Source organism: Lonchura striata, chromosome 4, assembly GCF_050655825.1.
Source record: "Lonchura striata isolate lonStrDom1 chromosome 4, ASM5065582v1, whole genome shotgun sequence".
In the NCBI taxonomy this organism is placed as follows: domain Eukaryota; kingdom Metazoa; phylum Chordata; class Aves; order Passeriformes; family Estrildidae; genus Lonchura; species Lonchura striata.
In genome coordinates this window covers 47916088-47932239 of record NC_140706.1, presented here as the reverse complement: position 1 = coordinate 47932239, position 16152 = coordinate 47916088, and the positions used below count along the sequence as shown (strand labels likewise).

At 34.8% G+C, this 16152-nt stretch overlaps 1 protein-coding gene across 11 annotated transcripts in view; it reads left to right on the top strand.

Moving 5' to 3' along the window:
• Positions 1-16152, top strand: part of GSTCD (glutathione S-transferase C-terminal domain containing) — a 49772-nt gene that overhangs the window by 7585 nt on the left and 26035 nt on the right. For all 11 annotated transcript variants that reach the window (XR_014954862.1, XR_014954860.1, XM_085578131.1 and 8 more), the window contains 2 exons: positions 2278-2532; positions 3231-3324. Coding sequence is in view for 9 of the 11 variants with exons in the window: in XM_085578131.1 (XP_085434257.1) it covers positions 2278-2532; positions 3231-3324 (349 nt within the window). In the remaining 2 variants the exon portion in view is untranslated. The remainder of the gene's footprint in view (positions 1-2277; positions 2533-3230; positions 3325-16152) is intronic.

Genomic DNA, 16152 nt, shown 5'->3' with positions numbered 1-16152 from the left:
TTAAAATGTCTTTCAGCCTTTGTTTTTCCAAGATATTTTTAAATAAGAGCATAACTTTGTCCAGTAATATTTGATTTACTGGTGCTAGTCATGAGAAGATTTTTGCATCATATGCTTAATTGATATCAGCAATGTAGTTTGGATCATTCTATGGATGTACTGTGAGCAGCCAAGAATTTTGTATTTATTGACTTTTTATATATTACCCTTGAGCCCTGGCGTTCTGCAGCTCATGAGCTAGGTATTTTACAATGCACTTGTGTTAGCTCACACCAAGGATTGCCATGAAGACCTGGCTTTCAGTTTTGTTTTTACCTAATTTACAAGAGCTCTGGGATAATGTTTGTTTATTTCTCTTCTCTGGTGAATGATAATTTAATAAGCAATTATACCTTGATGCCTATAGTTGTCATCAAAATTGAAAAACTTGCATTTGAAAGCTTCTTGCAGGGAGTGAGTTGAAACTGCTCTTGTTGATAGAATTGAATTCCCAGAGTTCAATTCTGTATTAAAGTGTTATTTGTCACTTGTATAACTGGACTTCCTGGATTGTGCTTAAAAAAAATTCACTGTAGTTGCAGTTCCACTTTGAATTAAGAGTGTGAATAATAATGAAGTCTTAAGTGAGTATGTGTCTGGAAAATATCCTATAAGCATGAGGAGACCTGACTAGCTGATTGTAATTATAAATACCAAAAGTAAGATAATGAAGCTGAAGTGTTGTTTTTCATTACCTCATTTCATTGTTGTTATCATTGTGAGGTTACCTTTGTTATGCCTTCTACTAGTTGTAACTGTTGAAAATTAATAGAAGCATAACAAAAGCTCAGGTCCTCATCTGAGAAAAAACATTATTCACTTTTTAAAATACAATTTAGAGCACTTCATAACAAGTTTAACAGTGCCTCTTAGAATTGCTCTCCAAAAGATTTCTTCCTTAACAGAATTAATCTGGTTTTGCCCGTGTTACTATTAGGTTATTGAATTAGATACTAAAGTTACACAGTTCATCCTTTTGTTCCTTTAGCTATTGCTAATTACTTTTGATTACCTTAAGCATATTATAAACACAGCATGCAGGAGAGCTGTTGGAAGTTTTGTGTAATTTCAAGTGTTCTTTACCATTTTCTATGACAGCTCAGGTGAAGAATGTTTGTTTTGTGTGGCCTTTTCTGCCTGTTCTTGTAATCATGATTTTTATTTTTCTGTTTAAAGCAGGCACAGCATCACAGAATAGTTGAAGTTGCCATAATTGAGGCTGGAAGTCACATCTGGAGCTCATCTTGTCTAAGCAGCCTGCTCAGAAGAGGGTCAGCTAGGGCCAGTTGCCCAGGATCATGTCCAGTTATATTTTGAGTGTCTCTAAGGAGACTTCACAACCTCTATTGTAAGAGGATGATCTCCATTGTTCTAGAACATTTGGGAATCTAAACAAAAGTTATTTAATTTCATCAGGTGCATCCTTTTAAAAAGTAACTGGACTTCATCTTAAAAAGTGATTTGGGTATATTTTTTTAAAATACGTGCAGCGTATTCTTACTTAAGAAATGTTTTTGTTTCATTTTTACACTTAAAATGCTAGTTTCTGTTGGAGGCCACATTAACTCATAATCGCATACACTTAATTCAGAAAATAAATATACTAGTTACCATTATTGTATAAAAATATGAAATTAAGATTGTAGAAAGTAATACGTTATTTAAAAAAAATCCATACTAATTAAAAAAAAAAAGCCACAGATGTAGTGCAAAGCCTTGAATAAAGACCAGGGCTAATGTATTCCTGTTACCACATAGCCTAAGGTATTTCAGGCTTGTAGTTCCCAGCAAAACAGCTGTTGGTGAATGAGCTTTTAAGGGGTACTTGTGGGAAAGACCATTCAGGTACCATAATGTCATGCTTAGAGTTCAGTATTCATTGCAAATTACTGCATTGGGGTTTTTTGTCTAACGACCAACCAAAATTAACAATTCCTATGTTAGGAAATAGTAGATATTCAAGAGTATTATTTGTATGGAGTTTTCCTGTTACTCACTGAAATTATGATTAAAATGGTCATGTGAACCTTTTAATCCTGTTGAGCAAATGGGAATTGCAGATAAAGTCTAAGTGTCTGACTGGCAATTTCACCTGGAGCTCTGAACCAGCTGATTTTTGTATTGCCATCATGCCGTGTGTGCTTGTGCTCAGCGTGGAGCTGAGCTTACTCCTGTAGTTTGGTGGCTTGTAGTAAGAAATTTACAGTAGCCACTAACCTTCTTATTTTATTATTTTAGGTTTCCAGCAAGAAACAAGGCAAAAATCTGGTAAACTTGCCATTGATATCCAGTTGGTATCGAAGAGTTCAAGAAGTACCTGGAGTAAAGAAAGCTGCTGGCAAATGCAACATGGAGCTTCTCCAGCTTCCAGAATTGGTGTCTGCTCCTGAGGAACAGCTACAGGACTCCACTTCAGTTCCTGATGAGTTAGACGAGGATAATGAAGACAGTCATTTTATAGGTGGTCCAAGGCCAACCATGACTAAGTTAATGGTAATTTAAGATTTTTAATTAGATATTTTTATAATCATATTTGCTTGATTTGGAGTAGATAGAATTCATTAGAATTGTACAAGCTAATTTTGACAGCATTGAACAGTTTAATACCTCTTGTTTGTCTTAAATCTGATACACGTTGACTTAGAAGTGATTCTACTTTTTTCTTATCTCATATTTGATTCATTCAGGAACTGGGAAAAGATAGGACAGTTGGAGCTCTATCAATAATTCTGAATAATCAAAGTAACCTTTTGTTCGAATTGCAATATTGTATTTCTCTTCTAAAGATATTTATATAAAGAATGACAAAAAACTGTTTCTTTTATGTTTGGTTTCATTATCAAACCTTTTTTTTTTGTTTGTTTTGTTTTGTTTTGCTGTTTGATTAAAGCTTTGAACTTCTGGGAACTCTAATGAGTTTTGTTTAAGAAAGCTGTCCATCATATTCCATAATTCAGTATTTTTTGCACAGAAGCTGACAGCACTTCCTAAAAAAATTAGGAGAGCTTTTTTGTGAGAATGAGGGAAATACATAATTTGAATATATAATGTTGAGTCATCTACTTGTCCAGTTTCACTTAAACTGACCAGTGTTGCAGTTTCATCTGATGCCATTAAATTTAGTGAGAATTTTGATACCATCTTAAGTGGGTAAAAGGTTTTAATTTATTTTTTGTCCTTCTTTCATTTAGGAAAATGGAATTGAAGCAAAGTTTTCTCCTCACCCATGCCCCAGCTGGACCCTAGACTGGACCAGTCTCCCATCTGCAGTCAGTCCTGGGGAAGGTGAGGGTTTGTATATGTCTGTGTGTGTATTTAACAGGGTCTTCTTATGGTGAAGCTACTTAACTGTTTCATGAGAAAATATGCCAGTTTTCAACATGTTCCAGAGCTAAGACAGGGAAGCAATTTCAAATCTGCATTAAAATTTGGTCTGTTTGTGACACATGGTGACGTAACTTCCCTCTGATCATCAACAGCTGATGAGCAAACTGGGAACAAAAGACTAGCCTTGATTTCAGTCAGCCGTTGACACAGCCCAAAAATCACAACCAAGCTCAGTGCTTGGTTGTGTTGTCTTCCATAGAAGTAAAGGCATCCATAGATACCTTCCATAGGAATAAAGTTACTGTGGTTGTCAGTATGTACAGACAGTAAAAAGAGGGTCGCAGGTCAGAGTTTAAAAGTGTAGGTGGTCACAATGTGAGACAGAAGGAAAATCAGATACATCATGTGATTATTTCCCTGTATATCATAGGAAATGTTTTCATTTTTTTTCCCTAGCAAGTCAGAAGCTGAAAATTTTGTGAAGTGGGGCTTATTGAAATAAGACTGTTGAATGGAAATACTGTGCTACTGCTGATTATATGTGACGTTTGGGAAAGGGGAGATGTGCCCAAATTATATTTATTTTGTGAACAACGAAGAAATGCAACATCTCTGTGGTTTTATTAAGCAGCACTAGAAAGGGGGTTTTATTCCTGTTTGGAACTTCAGTCAGTTGTGGAGTTTTTGCTTGTGTTCCTGGTCCTGTGTGTGTGAATGGATTCATTGTCTTCAGGTTCATTTCCTACTTGCTGCAAAGGCTCTGTGAGTATTGATATGATTAGAGGTGCTTCCTTTAGGCTAATCAAAGCACATTAAAGGGAAGGGGAAAGTGTGTGAATGTGGAGTTGGATGGTGATAACCCTTGTTGCTGCTTTATTACTCTGAGGATATATGGAGATAGAAGCCTTTGGTACTGTCACATTTGTTCATCAGACATTGTGTTCACTGTGAAACAAACAAAAAAAGAGTTTTTTCTTAAAAACAAGATTTTTTTTTCTTTAAAGCAGTTTTTTATTTATTTACTTTTTTGTCCAACTGTGAAATGAATGAGGGGTAACTGACCTACAGTCTTACTTTTCTCATGAGTTGAAATACTTGTTAAGCAGGAAGTAAAAGAACTTAAAAGAACTGCTTTATTTATGGTAATTCATTTGAAATGAACCATCATTTCAGTAACAGTATGCATGAGATGGAATTTACTTACAGAGTAAAACAGTGTTTACATTTGTAGTTTAGAAACATCTTTGAAACTTAAGTACCTTTGAATAACACAGGCTAGAGCAGTAACACAGAGCACGGTATTCCAGTTCTGTGGAATTAACTGATGTTTTGATTAAACAGTCTTGGTGGCTACCAATCAACAATCCTGAAGGATTAGGATTAGCTTCAGCTTCTGGAACTGTTATTAAGTGAGGGATACTTTATTGTAGTGTGGCCTCTCAACAGAGAAAAGAAAATTTGAAAATTTTCTAACCCTCATCATAAACAAAATTAGTTTTAATGAAAGGAGCACTGCTTAATGATGCAATTATCTTCTAACCAATATAAAAGTTTGTGACCTTGTGTCCATGTTAAAGTTGTTTGTAATTGCTCATAGAACTAAATAATATTACAATTGTGGAATAAATGGTGTATTAGATGCAAAGCTGTTTGAAATGGTCAAAATTGATTTGGTATATCCAGGTTGTTTCTGAGATTTTTTTTTTGTGCAGCTAGGTCACTACTACTTTGTTCTGCTTTTTATATTGGTATTACCTTTTGAATATTTTGACTTGAAAGATGCTTTCTGAGTTGAGAATACATTATGCTTAAAAATCAAAGATGGTTTAGGGAATCTGACATTTTATGAAAAGTTTTGCTAATCAAGATATGCAAATTGTGTATTTTCTTTTGAAAGTTAAAAGCAACTGTATTTTAAAAATTAAATCCAGACAGTCATTCATTCTGTAAAACACAAAGTTTAAAGAAACACTTTAAAGTTCTCTATTTCCCTTTCAAGCCTGTCAGAACTTTTTGAAAGACTTTGAAGATTTTTTTTAATAGTGTTTTAGCCTATTTCAGTGTCTCAGGCATCCTGAAGCAGGAACTCATCCTTCTTCTTCAGCTGATCTTTCCATATCAGAGAGCTCTTTGCCTGCAAGCCACATGGGTGTAACAATCCAAGGGAAATTCAACTAAAGCTGCTTCTCATTAACTTCCCCTTAAGTTACAGTTTTGTTGCACTCATTTAAATAAGTTTAAACCACATTTGTGTGTGCATTATATTTTGCAGTTCAAGATTTGAAAAATCTCTGATGGCAATACAGCCAGGTTGCTTCACATTTTTCATACATTTTGTAATATAGGCAATACTGGTATATCTTCTTTTACTGGCTTGCCTTAAAAGGAGTATTATTGCAAAACTTTGTATTTCATATGTGACTTCTTAGGATCTTTTCAGGGATATAACATTATGTAGTTGTCCTGAAGACAATTTTCATAGAAGTTTGAATGCAATTACTAATTTTTAGACAAAAAATTCTTCAGGTTTACCTGGAAATAATAACTTAGACATGTCACCGAACCAGATAATTCATGGATGGCAATGTACACTGTTCCTACTGTTACTGTAGTCTTCCTCCCTTTTTTTTTTTTTTTTTTTTTGTGATTAAGTTACCAAGCAAAACAAGGGAAGGGAATTAATTATTTTATATTTTTCTAATGCCTGTTTAGAGACAAGAGGCAGAGCTATTACATGCTAAAGTTACATCGGTATGTAGTAATGATTTTTAGGCACAATGATTTACTAAAATGAATACTCTTTGAAAATATAGCTGGTTTCCATGCCTCATGAAATCAATGCATGTAGGAATTCCTTATACATTGTAAGGAATACAAGTTCAATATATTTATGTTTGCTTGAAGTCTGTTGCATTTTCTTAAGTGATGTTTTGATCTAAATTACAAACTTACAGCCTCTGAAATATTAAAAATCTGCAAAGAAAAAACAACAGTTGCTAGTGTATCTTATTAAAAATCATAGTCGAAAGAATGATACCAAGTTCTAACAACTGCATTTTGATTCAGGTGAGGATACATTCTCCTTGGTGTTTGACCTGCTCTGTAAAATCCTGTTGTGATGAGTGTTTGATGGACTTTCATGTGGCTGATAGTCATACTGGAAGGTGTCACCTTTGTTTCAGCGCCATGCTTTGTGGAGTAAATGTAAGCCCTCAGAGAATTGCCTTAATGCTTCATATTGAATATCCCCTACAACCAAAGTTCAGGTTTTGATGAGGTCTGATTCCTAGACTTCCTTAATTTGCAGTTTTAATTTTACCTGATTACTAATTATCTTTACTGTTCACAAGTCATAGTTAATTTGAGTTTATTAGGCTTTGGAGAGATTTGTTTTGTAGAGTTCTGTACATAAAGTTCAGTGTATGCTTTTTTAGTCCTGTTGTGGTTTGTGTTTGTTTACTGAACATACTAAAGAATTAAAATTAAATACTGAGTTTGGCAGTTGAAATGTTTTACAGATTTATGGCTTGAGCACTGAAGACAATTCATAATGATTTGTTTTTGTAAATTCACAGTTGTCTTGGTTCTGATGGTTGAAGTGTGTTTTTGATTAATCCACAATTAACTTTGACAAAGTGTCTGCACTTGACAGTCAGTGGCCTAAATTGACTTTACCTGCGTAGAATTTGAGTGAATTTGATCTGCCCTAGATAGAAAAATAAGTTTTATTTGTTAGACTGTGAGTTTTTTTCTCTTTTGTCTCTCAAAGACAATTAGACACTTGGAAGGGCATAAACCCCAAAAATATTAGCTCATAGGTGCCTAGCAGATATTTTTAAACAAGTTGTTAAATTAATTTTTCTTATCTTAATCAGAAATCTTTAATAAATGTTAAGTAGCCTGCTAAGTATCTCTGCTCTTTGTTTTATTTAAACTATTTGGTCTTTCTTTTCCTCCTTATATAATTGTAGTAGAAATTATTAGTTTCCTTCTCCCTTTTATATTTCTATGTTCCTTATTCATGGGATCTGCAGAGCCCAAAGTTACATTATTAATCTCTTAAACCAGAGGTTTAGAGGTTACAGTTGTACTCAGTATGCCACAGCATGGAGGTGCAGGTCATTTTTTGAGGAAGATTACTACTGAGGAGTGAAGGAATGCTGATCCATTCTAACAGTTATGGTGTAGAACAATGTCCAACAAATATCCAGATGATTAATATGATTCAAAAAGACATTTTCTTTTGAACATTACTCAAAATCATCATCAGAGGTATTTTTCAGGAATAGAAATATAGAAATTAATATCCTTTAATGGTCAATAAGGTGTACTTAAGAGTGATGCTGTGCTACAAAGTGTCACTTTGTAGAGAAGGCAGAGATGACATATTTATCATATTTGTATTAATTAGAAATATTTAGAAGGAGGAGGAGGAGTTAACACTTTTCTGTCTCCAAATATTCTAGATATGTTATTGGTTAAAATGTTAAATTGTTGTTGACACTACTCTTCAGAATCTTTTTCCAGAATATACTAATATCTTAGTATTTCCAGTTATTATAAAATTTAAATTTATTTTCTGTAGCACCAGTCTTTACTTTAAAAGGGATATTTGATCTGCTTCAGTATTCTGAAGCAGAATTTCTTGCTGTAAAATGTCTTTACTGCTTATTTGAAGATTGTTCTGTATGTTTCCATATACCATTACATCAGTGGTAGGGTGTATGGCTTGTGTCCTTTAGCTCTTTTTTGTCACCCGTTTGCCATATCCCAGTGTGTGGGCATTCATAATTCACTTACCTATATGGCATAATCAACACAAGGATTTAAACTTCTGGGGTTTTTATCTGTCTTTGCAGTATTTTTGTAGGTCGCTTACATTGCTGTTTTCTGCACATTGGTTGTAACTGAGGGACAGCTGAGTTTTAGATAGCTGTTCTGTGTTTCTTTTGCAAATCCTACATGGTCCTTTCAGGCAGGAGCATCAGGAGACTTTTGGTACCCCTGCAACAGCACTTTGGATTTTTTACTTTCTTCGAAGTGTAATGTTTAGCTATGCAATCTGTCTTCCAAGAGCAGAATCAGAGTTTTTCTCAGCTCTGTGTGTGACTTCTGGAGCTTAAAATCTTCACGAACCACAGGAGGGCAGCACAATCTCTATGGATATGGAGCTGTACCTGGATGGATGGAGCTGTGTCCTGGACTAAAGAGTCATTCTTGAGAAAGATGCTTTTTATGTGGCAGTTTTCAGCTCAGTAATCTCTAGTCCAAAAATTTGGGACCACCTGTTGTAAAAAGTGATTTAAAACATTTTTTCCCCCTCTTTGAATTAGAGTTGGTAATTTGACAGTTGACACATTCATTGTGCTGGAGTAAGAAAGAAAGAAATAATTGCTGAGGCTGTATAAACACATAGCAGAGTAACACCTTCTGCCTTGAAAGTTTTCAAGTCCAAGAAAAGAGGTAACAGTTGAGCAGGGAGTGAAGGAGAGGGAAAGTTCATCAGCTCAACTTCTGCTGGAGTTTTATGTTCTTTGGGGAAAAGGAGTAATTCTGGGAAGATATTTCTAAGGAAATGAGGAGATTAATGGAAATTTCTGGAAATTCTTTTCTTGGTTACAGGTAAGAACATTCAAAGATTTATGCAAGAGATTTTCTTTTAGTTGGTCTATAAATACTGCAATAGTTCAAGGGCCAATGTTTTGGAATTAAAAAACATGGTAGCATCGTAGGCTAGGCTGTGGCTGGAATTCAAAGGAAAGGGAAATAACTTATTGAATATGTTAGAAGAAAAAATAGACAAATGAAAGGATGTAAAGGAATTAACCAGTAATTCACTAATTTTTTATTTTGTAGCAACACTCTGAGCACATAAGGATATGTGATCATACTCATTAGGATGGGAGGAAAGTAGAAGTGGAAGTCAGAAAGAAAGAAAAGTCAGAATGAGAAGAACTGTGTGGGCCCAAACATTGCACAGGAACAAAACATTGAAAATTAACTCCAGAAACAAGGCAAAAAAGATTCTCTCTCTCAATTAAACCTCTTATGAATTCTCTTCCTGATATAATCTTACTTTCAAAAATAAAGGCACTGGGAAATTACGCAGTGGATAAGATCAGATTGACTAAGTTTGAGAAGGAAGGTGTAGTCTCTGTACTTATGCATAGACAAGACTACTGCCTAGAAAGCAAATGTGTCTCCTTCTCTTTCTCAGTGACAAAATTGTGCAAACACATCAAAAGAATTAAAATTATGTTCTCATTCAAATTTATTGGCACTCATATTTTGTTGTGGTGCTCAGTCCTTTAAAAACATTATTTGTTGTTTCTTTGAGGGGAAAGTAGGACTTGCTGAAAATTGAAATTCTTCATAGATTATTAAATTTTTTTTAATGACCTTTGGAGAACCCATTAGATTAGTTGTAGATTATTTGTGAATAGATAATTCAAGCTGTGTTCTTAATTTGCAGTTCTGATTTTACCTGATTACTGAAACTCTATTAACCTCTCCTACTTATTATTTAATATCCTTAAGTAGTTATTTTTAAGGCTACTGATAGTTATCAGAGTCTGTGGTTGCCCAGATTTTATGTACATTCATAATTTATCATAGTCAATAAAACATTGTTTTATTTTGTGGTTATTAAACTAAATAGTTTTCTTCAGAAACATAGGAAAACATGTTTTGAACAACTTATTTTCCAATGTCACGATTTTATATGTTTCAAGTATAGAACAATTATAGAAGAGTAAATAAATCAGAATCATTACCGAGGTATTGTCAAGTTTTGTGCAGCATTAGTGAATTTCTGGGAGCTCTTCATTGACATTTTATCAGGAGTTGATTAATAACAGGATATTTCATCCCAGCACATAAAACATACCTTGAATTAATGTTTGTGCTTAAAGGTGAGCGCTGTGCGAGGGGCTGCATTCACCTTCTCCTTCCTTCCCCGTCTTGCTATGTTGCAGAGTTGAGGCATGTAATTCATTTCCAAACCATAAATCAGCTTTGACAAAATGTGAGTTAAGGAGGAATTTTTCTGTCTCTTGGAGTTGCTTATGGCTTCCATCTGCACTTTCATTAGTTTTGGATATTTGTGTTAAAAACCATGAATTCATTACTTGATTTGGATACAGTTTTACATTGGATAAGGTCATGAGTTTGATTTTGGCTTTTCATGAAGGCAAGTTTTTATGCACAGTTGTTAATTTAAAGTTCTAATCAACAATTTCGAGGAATTCAGTACTGCCGTTTTTAAGAAAAAAACCCCAAACCTAATAATGTTAAAAAAACCACGTAAAATTATTTTGAATTATTCTTAATATGTTCTGAATAGTTTGATGCTTTCAGAAATTTTAATTACACAAAGGAAAGGTCAGACTACTGTATGTTTAGTGTTTTATTGAAGGTGGTATTAATTATTTTATACTCTAAATGCCTCTTCTCCAGATGGTTTGGAAATGCTTCTGAAAAGTTAATTTTTGGCTCATGTCTCATGTCAAATTTCTGGCAGCTTACCATAGCAATATCAAAAGGAGTTCACATCCTTTAGAAACTTTTAAAGTATTGAAGAGCAAATGCAAGTAGGAAGTTCATCTCCTTTGTAGAATTATTTTTTAAGTATAGAAGAATCGGAGAATAGTCTCAATATTAAAATAAGTCAAACCTAATCTGAAGCAATAAAATTTGTCCCCTCCTAGTGTGGAATATTGATCTAAGCATCCAGAGATAATAGAAAGAGTTACAGTGTTTGTGTTTCAGCTTGTGCTTTAAGAGTTTTGCAGGTCTGTCATGGAGTGTTGGTCTTTGTGATGGTGTTTGAATGGGTCATGTCAGTAGTGTGAGTAGACCAGTTGAGGTATCATTAATGTAGTCATTCCATTGACATACTTTCCATTCTTTGGAAAGTATCTGATTGGTAAAGGGCTCTTATATCTGCTTAAATGCTCTTGAATATCCCACTTGCAGATCTTCCATGTATTCTTGTGTTATTAGTGACAAGAAATAAGAAACAAAAGAACATCCTCTCACCTCAAAGTTTAAGATACTTCTGAGTGCTTCCATGAAGCTCAACTGGACAAACTTTACCTTGGCTCTTGGTTGCATTGCATGTTTTCTGCAGAGTTTCATTTGTTAGGAACCAGAGTATGCTGGACAAAAGCAAAAATGGACTCTTAAACTCTGCTGTTTTATACAAACACTCTTGCTGTACCTGATACCTTTAAGGCTACACTGAACATCAGGTCAGGTTGTAAATTGTTCTAGGCTGGATAAGTAATGTTCAAGGTGGCATATGGAAACTGGTTTTCTTTCTCTGACCTTCATAGCTTGAGGCAGTGAGAAATTTTGGTGCATGTTATGGACTGCCATGAGCTAGCATTTCATGCTGCATCCTGGATGGGGTCATGAGTTTTGGTGTAAGTTGAGGGGAATTTAATTAGCCAGAGCCTTTACCAAACAACACAGTGATTTTACTTGCACAATATTTGCTCGTTTTGTGCAAGAAATAAATCAATTTATAGATACAATATCTTGAATCATGCCCCATATTTCTATTACAAAATTGTAAGTAAATACTGTGAAAATTCTTGTAACCAGGAGGTTTTTTTTTTTTATGTAACTTTTAGAATCAAGGGTTAAGAAAAGGATATTTTTACTCTTGAACAGCTTCTGAATTTATTATTGTAGTTAATTTGGTTCTTTACTCATAAAGTATAGCTTTTCTATGTGTGCTAATGCTGAATATTGAAGAATATAATTATGAAAGCCAACGTATATTGATATATAGCCATCTATCAAAATTGTTAGTGTTCTATAATGTATTTTTTTGAGCACAGTCTATTACTTGACAATTTTTGTGAAGCATTGCCATTATTTATTCTCTATGCTCTCATCATTTTTGAAAGCCTGAAAATTGTTTCTTCATTAAAATAATCTGCTTCTCTAAAACAAACCCCCAAAAACCCAGCCTGAACTGAGACAAAACACTTCTTAATCGTCTATTTTATGCTACTCAAAAACATCTGCCAAATAGATTGCTTTCCATCTTATCTACAGCACGTTTTGACATTCCTCTGCTTGCGCTCGTTACCGGATGCTTTGGCTCACTTGTGATCTCACTTGATGTATATTGGCATTATGAGTTCTCTGTAGCTTAGTTGGATGATGTTAGGTAAGGCATAATGCAGAAAATATATCATACCTTCAGTCAAGTTTTCTTGACATTTTTGATCTTAATTGTTTTGTGAACAAAGGTGAGTTTGTTCTTGTTTGTGTCTCCCACTTCTCTTTTTTTTTTATGGTTAATACATGCATTTTGCACCTCTGTCTGTTTTTAATTGTGCCACGAAGATCATGGTCACAGCTGATTCCACTTGTAGGGAGCAAGGAGAGCATATGGCAGAGATTATCAATGTTGAACTCCTATTTGAGCCACAAGGTCAGAAATTTCATGTAAAGATCAGGTTGGTAGGTTGTTGCAATGACAAACAGTGGGGCTGAAAATCACAGGAGTCACTTTCTGCAAAACACTGGACCAACACTTTCCTGTGTTTGTGTCGCATTCAAAACATGCAGGTTTAGGTGGACACACTTGTTCATGATTGTGCTGTTGGAAAGATGAGCAGATTTTGTGGTATATTTCTTCCTGAAAGTCCTGCAAGGATAAATTAATATTGAATAATTAGGTAGTATTTCATATCTAGTTCACGACTCTTTATGAATGTAGAGAATTTTTTTAATAAGTTGTTGATAATTTTAATAAATATGGAAATAGTTGTTTAAAAACTGTCTGTTTCTTAAGCTAGCTAAGCAGAGATAAGGAAACATCCTTTTGAGTTTGTTTTTATTTAGTAAATTTAATTTTTGCAATGTCTTGTAGAGCTTACTCTTCCTCACTGCAACCATATGTGTAGTTTGTTTCACAGTAGAAATAGTCCTGCTGAGGTAATGTAAAAAATCAGTGACAAGAGCTTCAGTAGACTCATAACCTTTTGATTTTATGTTCTTCATTAAGATGACTCAGATTTGCTAATGTGCAATATACACAATGCTGAAGAAATAAGCATTGACTAGTTATTTCTTTCAGTTTGTACCAGAAAAATGATGCATAGGTGAGTGCTCCCTACTGCAGGAATTTTATATTTCTTTTAATTTTTTTGTGTGTCTGAGACTGCTCAACAGATTTTTCTAAAGTCTTTGCAGTACTAATTAATTAATTAAAAAACCTAGCACTGTAATATTTTAGTTATTAACTCAATACAGCTTTATGAAGAATTCAAATCTTATAGAATATGATCTGTTGTCTATTCGTAAGACATCCAATGGCTGCTGCATGAGTAAAATTAGAAGCATACTTTGTTATTATATTTTGTATAAAGCTGCAGTACAAGAGAAGAAATGGGCTTTACAGACTTTGATTTATCAAAGAATCTTGAATTCCTTTGTACTTAAGGGGGGAATTGAATAGGACACCAGTGATTCTCTTCCATGCTCAAATTTCAGTGCCTGTAGACTATCTTGCATTTTTCTGCCAATTTTATTTACCATTATGCAGGTACACAATGGAGGTTGTGATTACCATTTTGCAGCTCAGGTTTTCATGGTTTTTTTGAATTAAAAATGCCTCTTAAAATTACTGAATACTGAGTTAAGGATACTTTTGTAGTCCCATACAATCTTTTTTTCCCCCATTGTAATAAACACTTTTCCATGTAATTAATATATTATTTTTATTATACATATGCTTGTTCTGACTTTGAGTCTTCTCAGCTTGGTTTACTCCAGAAGTGGTTTAATACAAGTAAAATAATCCCATCAAATTACCTCAAACTAATCCCATTCTTGAAGCAGAAACACCCATTTTAAGAATTTTATTTGTATAACACTATTAGCTAGACTGATGAACCTTCTCACTGTAGGTTAGGCTTTGTGCTGTGCTGCATTAGTTAATGTGAGAACAGCTTTGCACCTTTGGCTTGAGGAGAATTTGCACACAACATCCATACCCCATTAGCTTGCTGTTCTCCAAATGCTTCCTTTGCTCTCTGGGTAAGTAAGGGCTCAAGCATCTGCAGAACATCTGTCTCAGAGCTCCCAACAGGAGTGTGGATGTGCCCTGCTCTCAGAGGTGGGGTCCATACAAAGGTGAAGGATCCCTGGGTTTTTCAGTTCCTTTAATCTAGTTAGAGGAGCTTTTATTTCCTTGAGACCAGTATTACTGGGATCTTTCCTTCTCAATTCCCTGCACAGTTAGGAGTCCAGAGAAAGAATGCTGGCTGTCAGTGTGTACATTGTATGTAAAATGGGATGCAGTTGGAATCCTGCAGATTCTTCTGTGTGGAGTTTGTCAGTAGGAAGACCTAGGGCAGTGGACATGACATAACAGAACATGCCAACTATTAACCCCATTCTGAAGAAGGCAACTCTATTGCTGTGCTTGATATGCATTTGCTTAAGCCCAGTTTGTGTGTGTGCATGTGACAGGCCAAATTCGTTCAAATATACCAAAAAATACTTGCAGTATAGAGGTTTCCTTGTCCTCATTATGTAGTGATTTTAGAAAGGCTTAATTTTTAAATGATATGAAGCATTCCTATAGCTATTTATCAGAAATGTGTGCTTATATATATTGGAACAAGTTTCATGTTTAAGAGCTGCTAGCTGAGACACTGCATAGCAGATGCTCTACTGAAGCATTTCTTCAACAGGTACTTCTATAAAGTCTACAAACCATTCATTTGTTTCAATGTAGACATGCCCTCTTACAGTTTATTAAGTGATGATGGGGTCTATAGCTGCAGATAATTGGTGACCTATTAGATCAATTGCTGCATCAGCATTAAAAGATGATGACAGAGTAAATGTGTCTGTATGACCTGCAGTACCTCAACTCTATCCACATTTGGTGATGATGAAGGAAAAGGAGTTCTGAGACAGTTTTTGCACTAGAAGAGCAGTAGGGCCTCCAGAGGTCTTATCCAAAAAAACATTGCTGTTTTTGTGCTGGGTTTTTTTGTTTGGTTTCCAGCTTTTGGCTCCTGTGACATTATACTGGCACATAAAGTTTGTGTCAAAGCCCATTTGCTACATAACATGCTACAAATAATTATCTGTTGTTTGAATATCTTAGGTTTATAAGTCTATGTTTAGTGGTGTATTTTTTCATTAAGGCAGATGTTTCATAAACATGCCTTCTGGCAGTTAGTGGGAGATATATTTTCTTTTTAAGTTTCTGAAGGCAGATATTTCTTTAGTCTGAGTCTTTGTTTAGTTGACGGAGCTGATTAATTTCTGTTGGAAAAGTGTTCAAAATTTTTCATTTCTGTTGGCTTCAATTTACAGAAATTCAGCAAGCTGTTTGAATTGACTTTGGTTCATGCTACGCAGTTTTTCTGTCTCCATCCCCCTCAAAACTGTTATAAAGTAACAAAATGAGGACATGAAGGGGATACTGTTGTGCATTTTCTCCTTTTAACTAATTAGTTTGGAGTTTTTGTGTGGGAGATAAATCCATGGATGACCTTTCTGTTTAGTTAGTTGGCCTTAAGTACGCTGGTAAGTTTGTAGAGTAAACAGAAGTGATGTGTAAAGCAGAAAGTGCTGCTCTTTGTCTGCAGCCAGCTGCTCCAAGTCGCTCGCTGTGGAAGGGCCAAGTGAAGTCATGACTTTATTTCCGAATGCTCCTACTTGAAGAGCCTGGGGAGCTGGAGTGCAGTACTGGGCTGGTGCCCACAGTTTCATTAACTTTTTTTTTCCCCCCGTTTAAATCCAGGTCTCTGT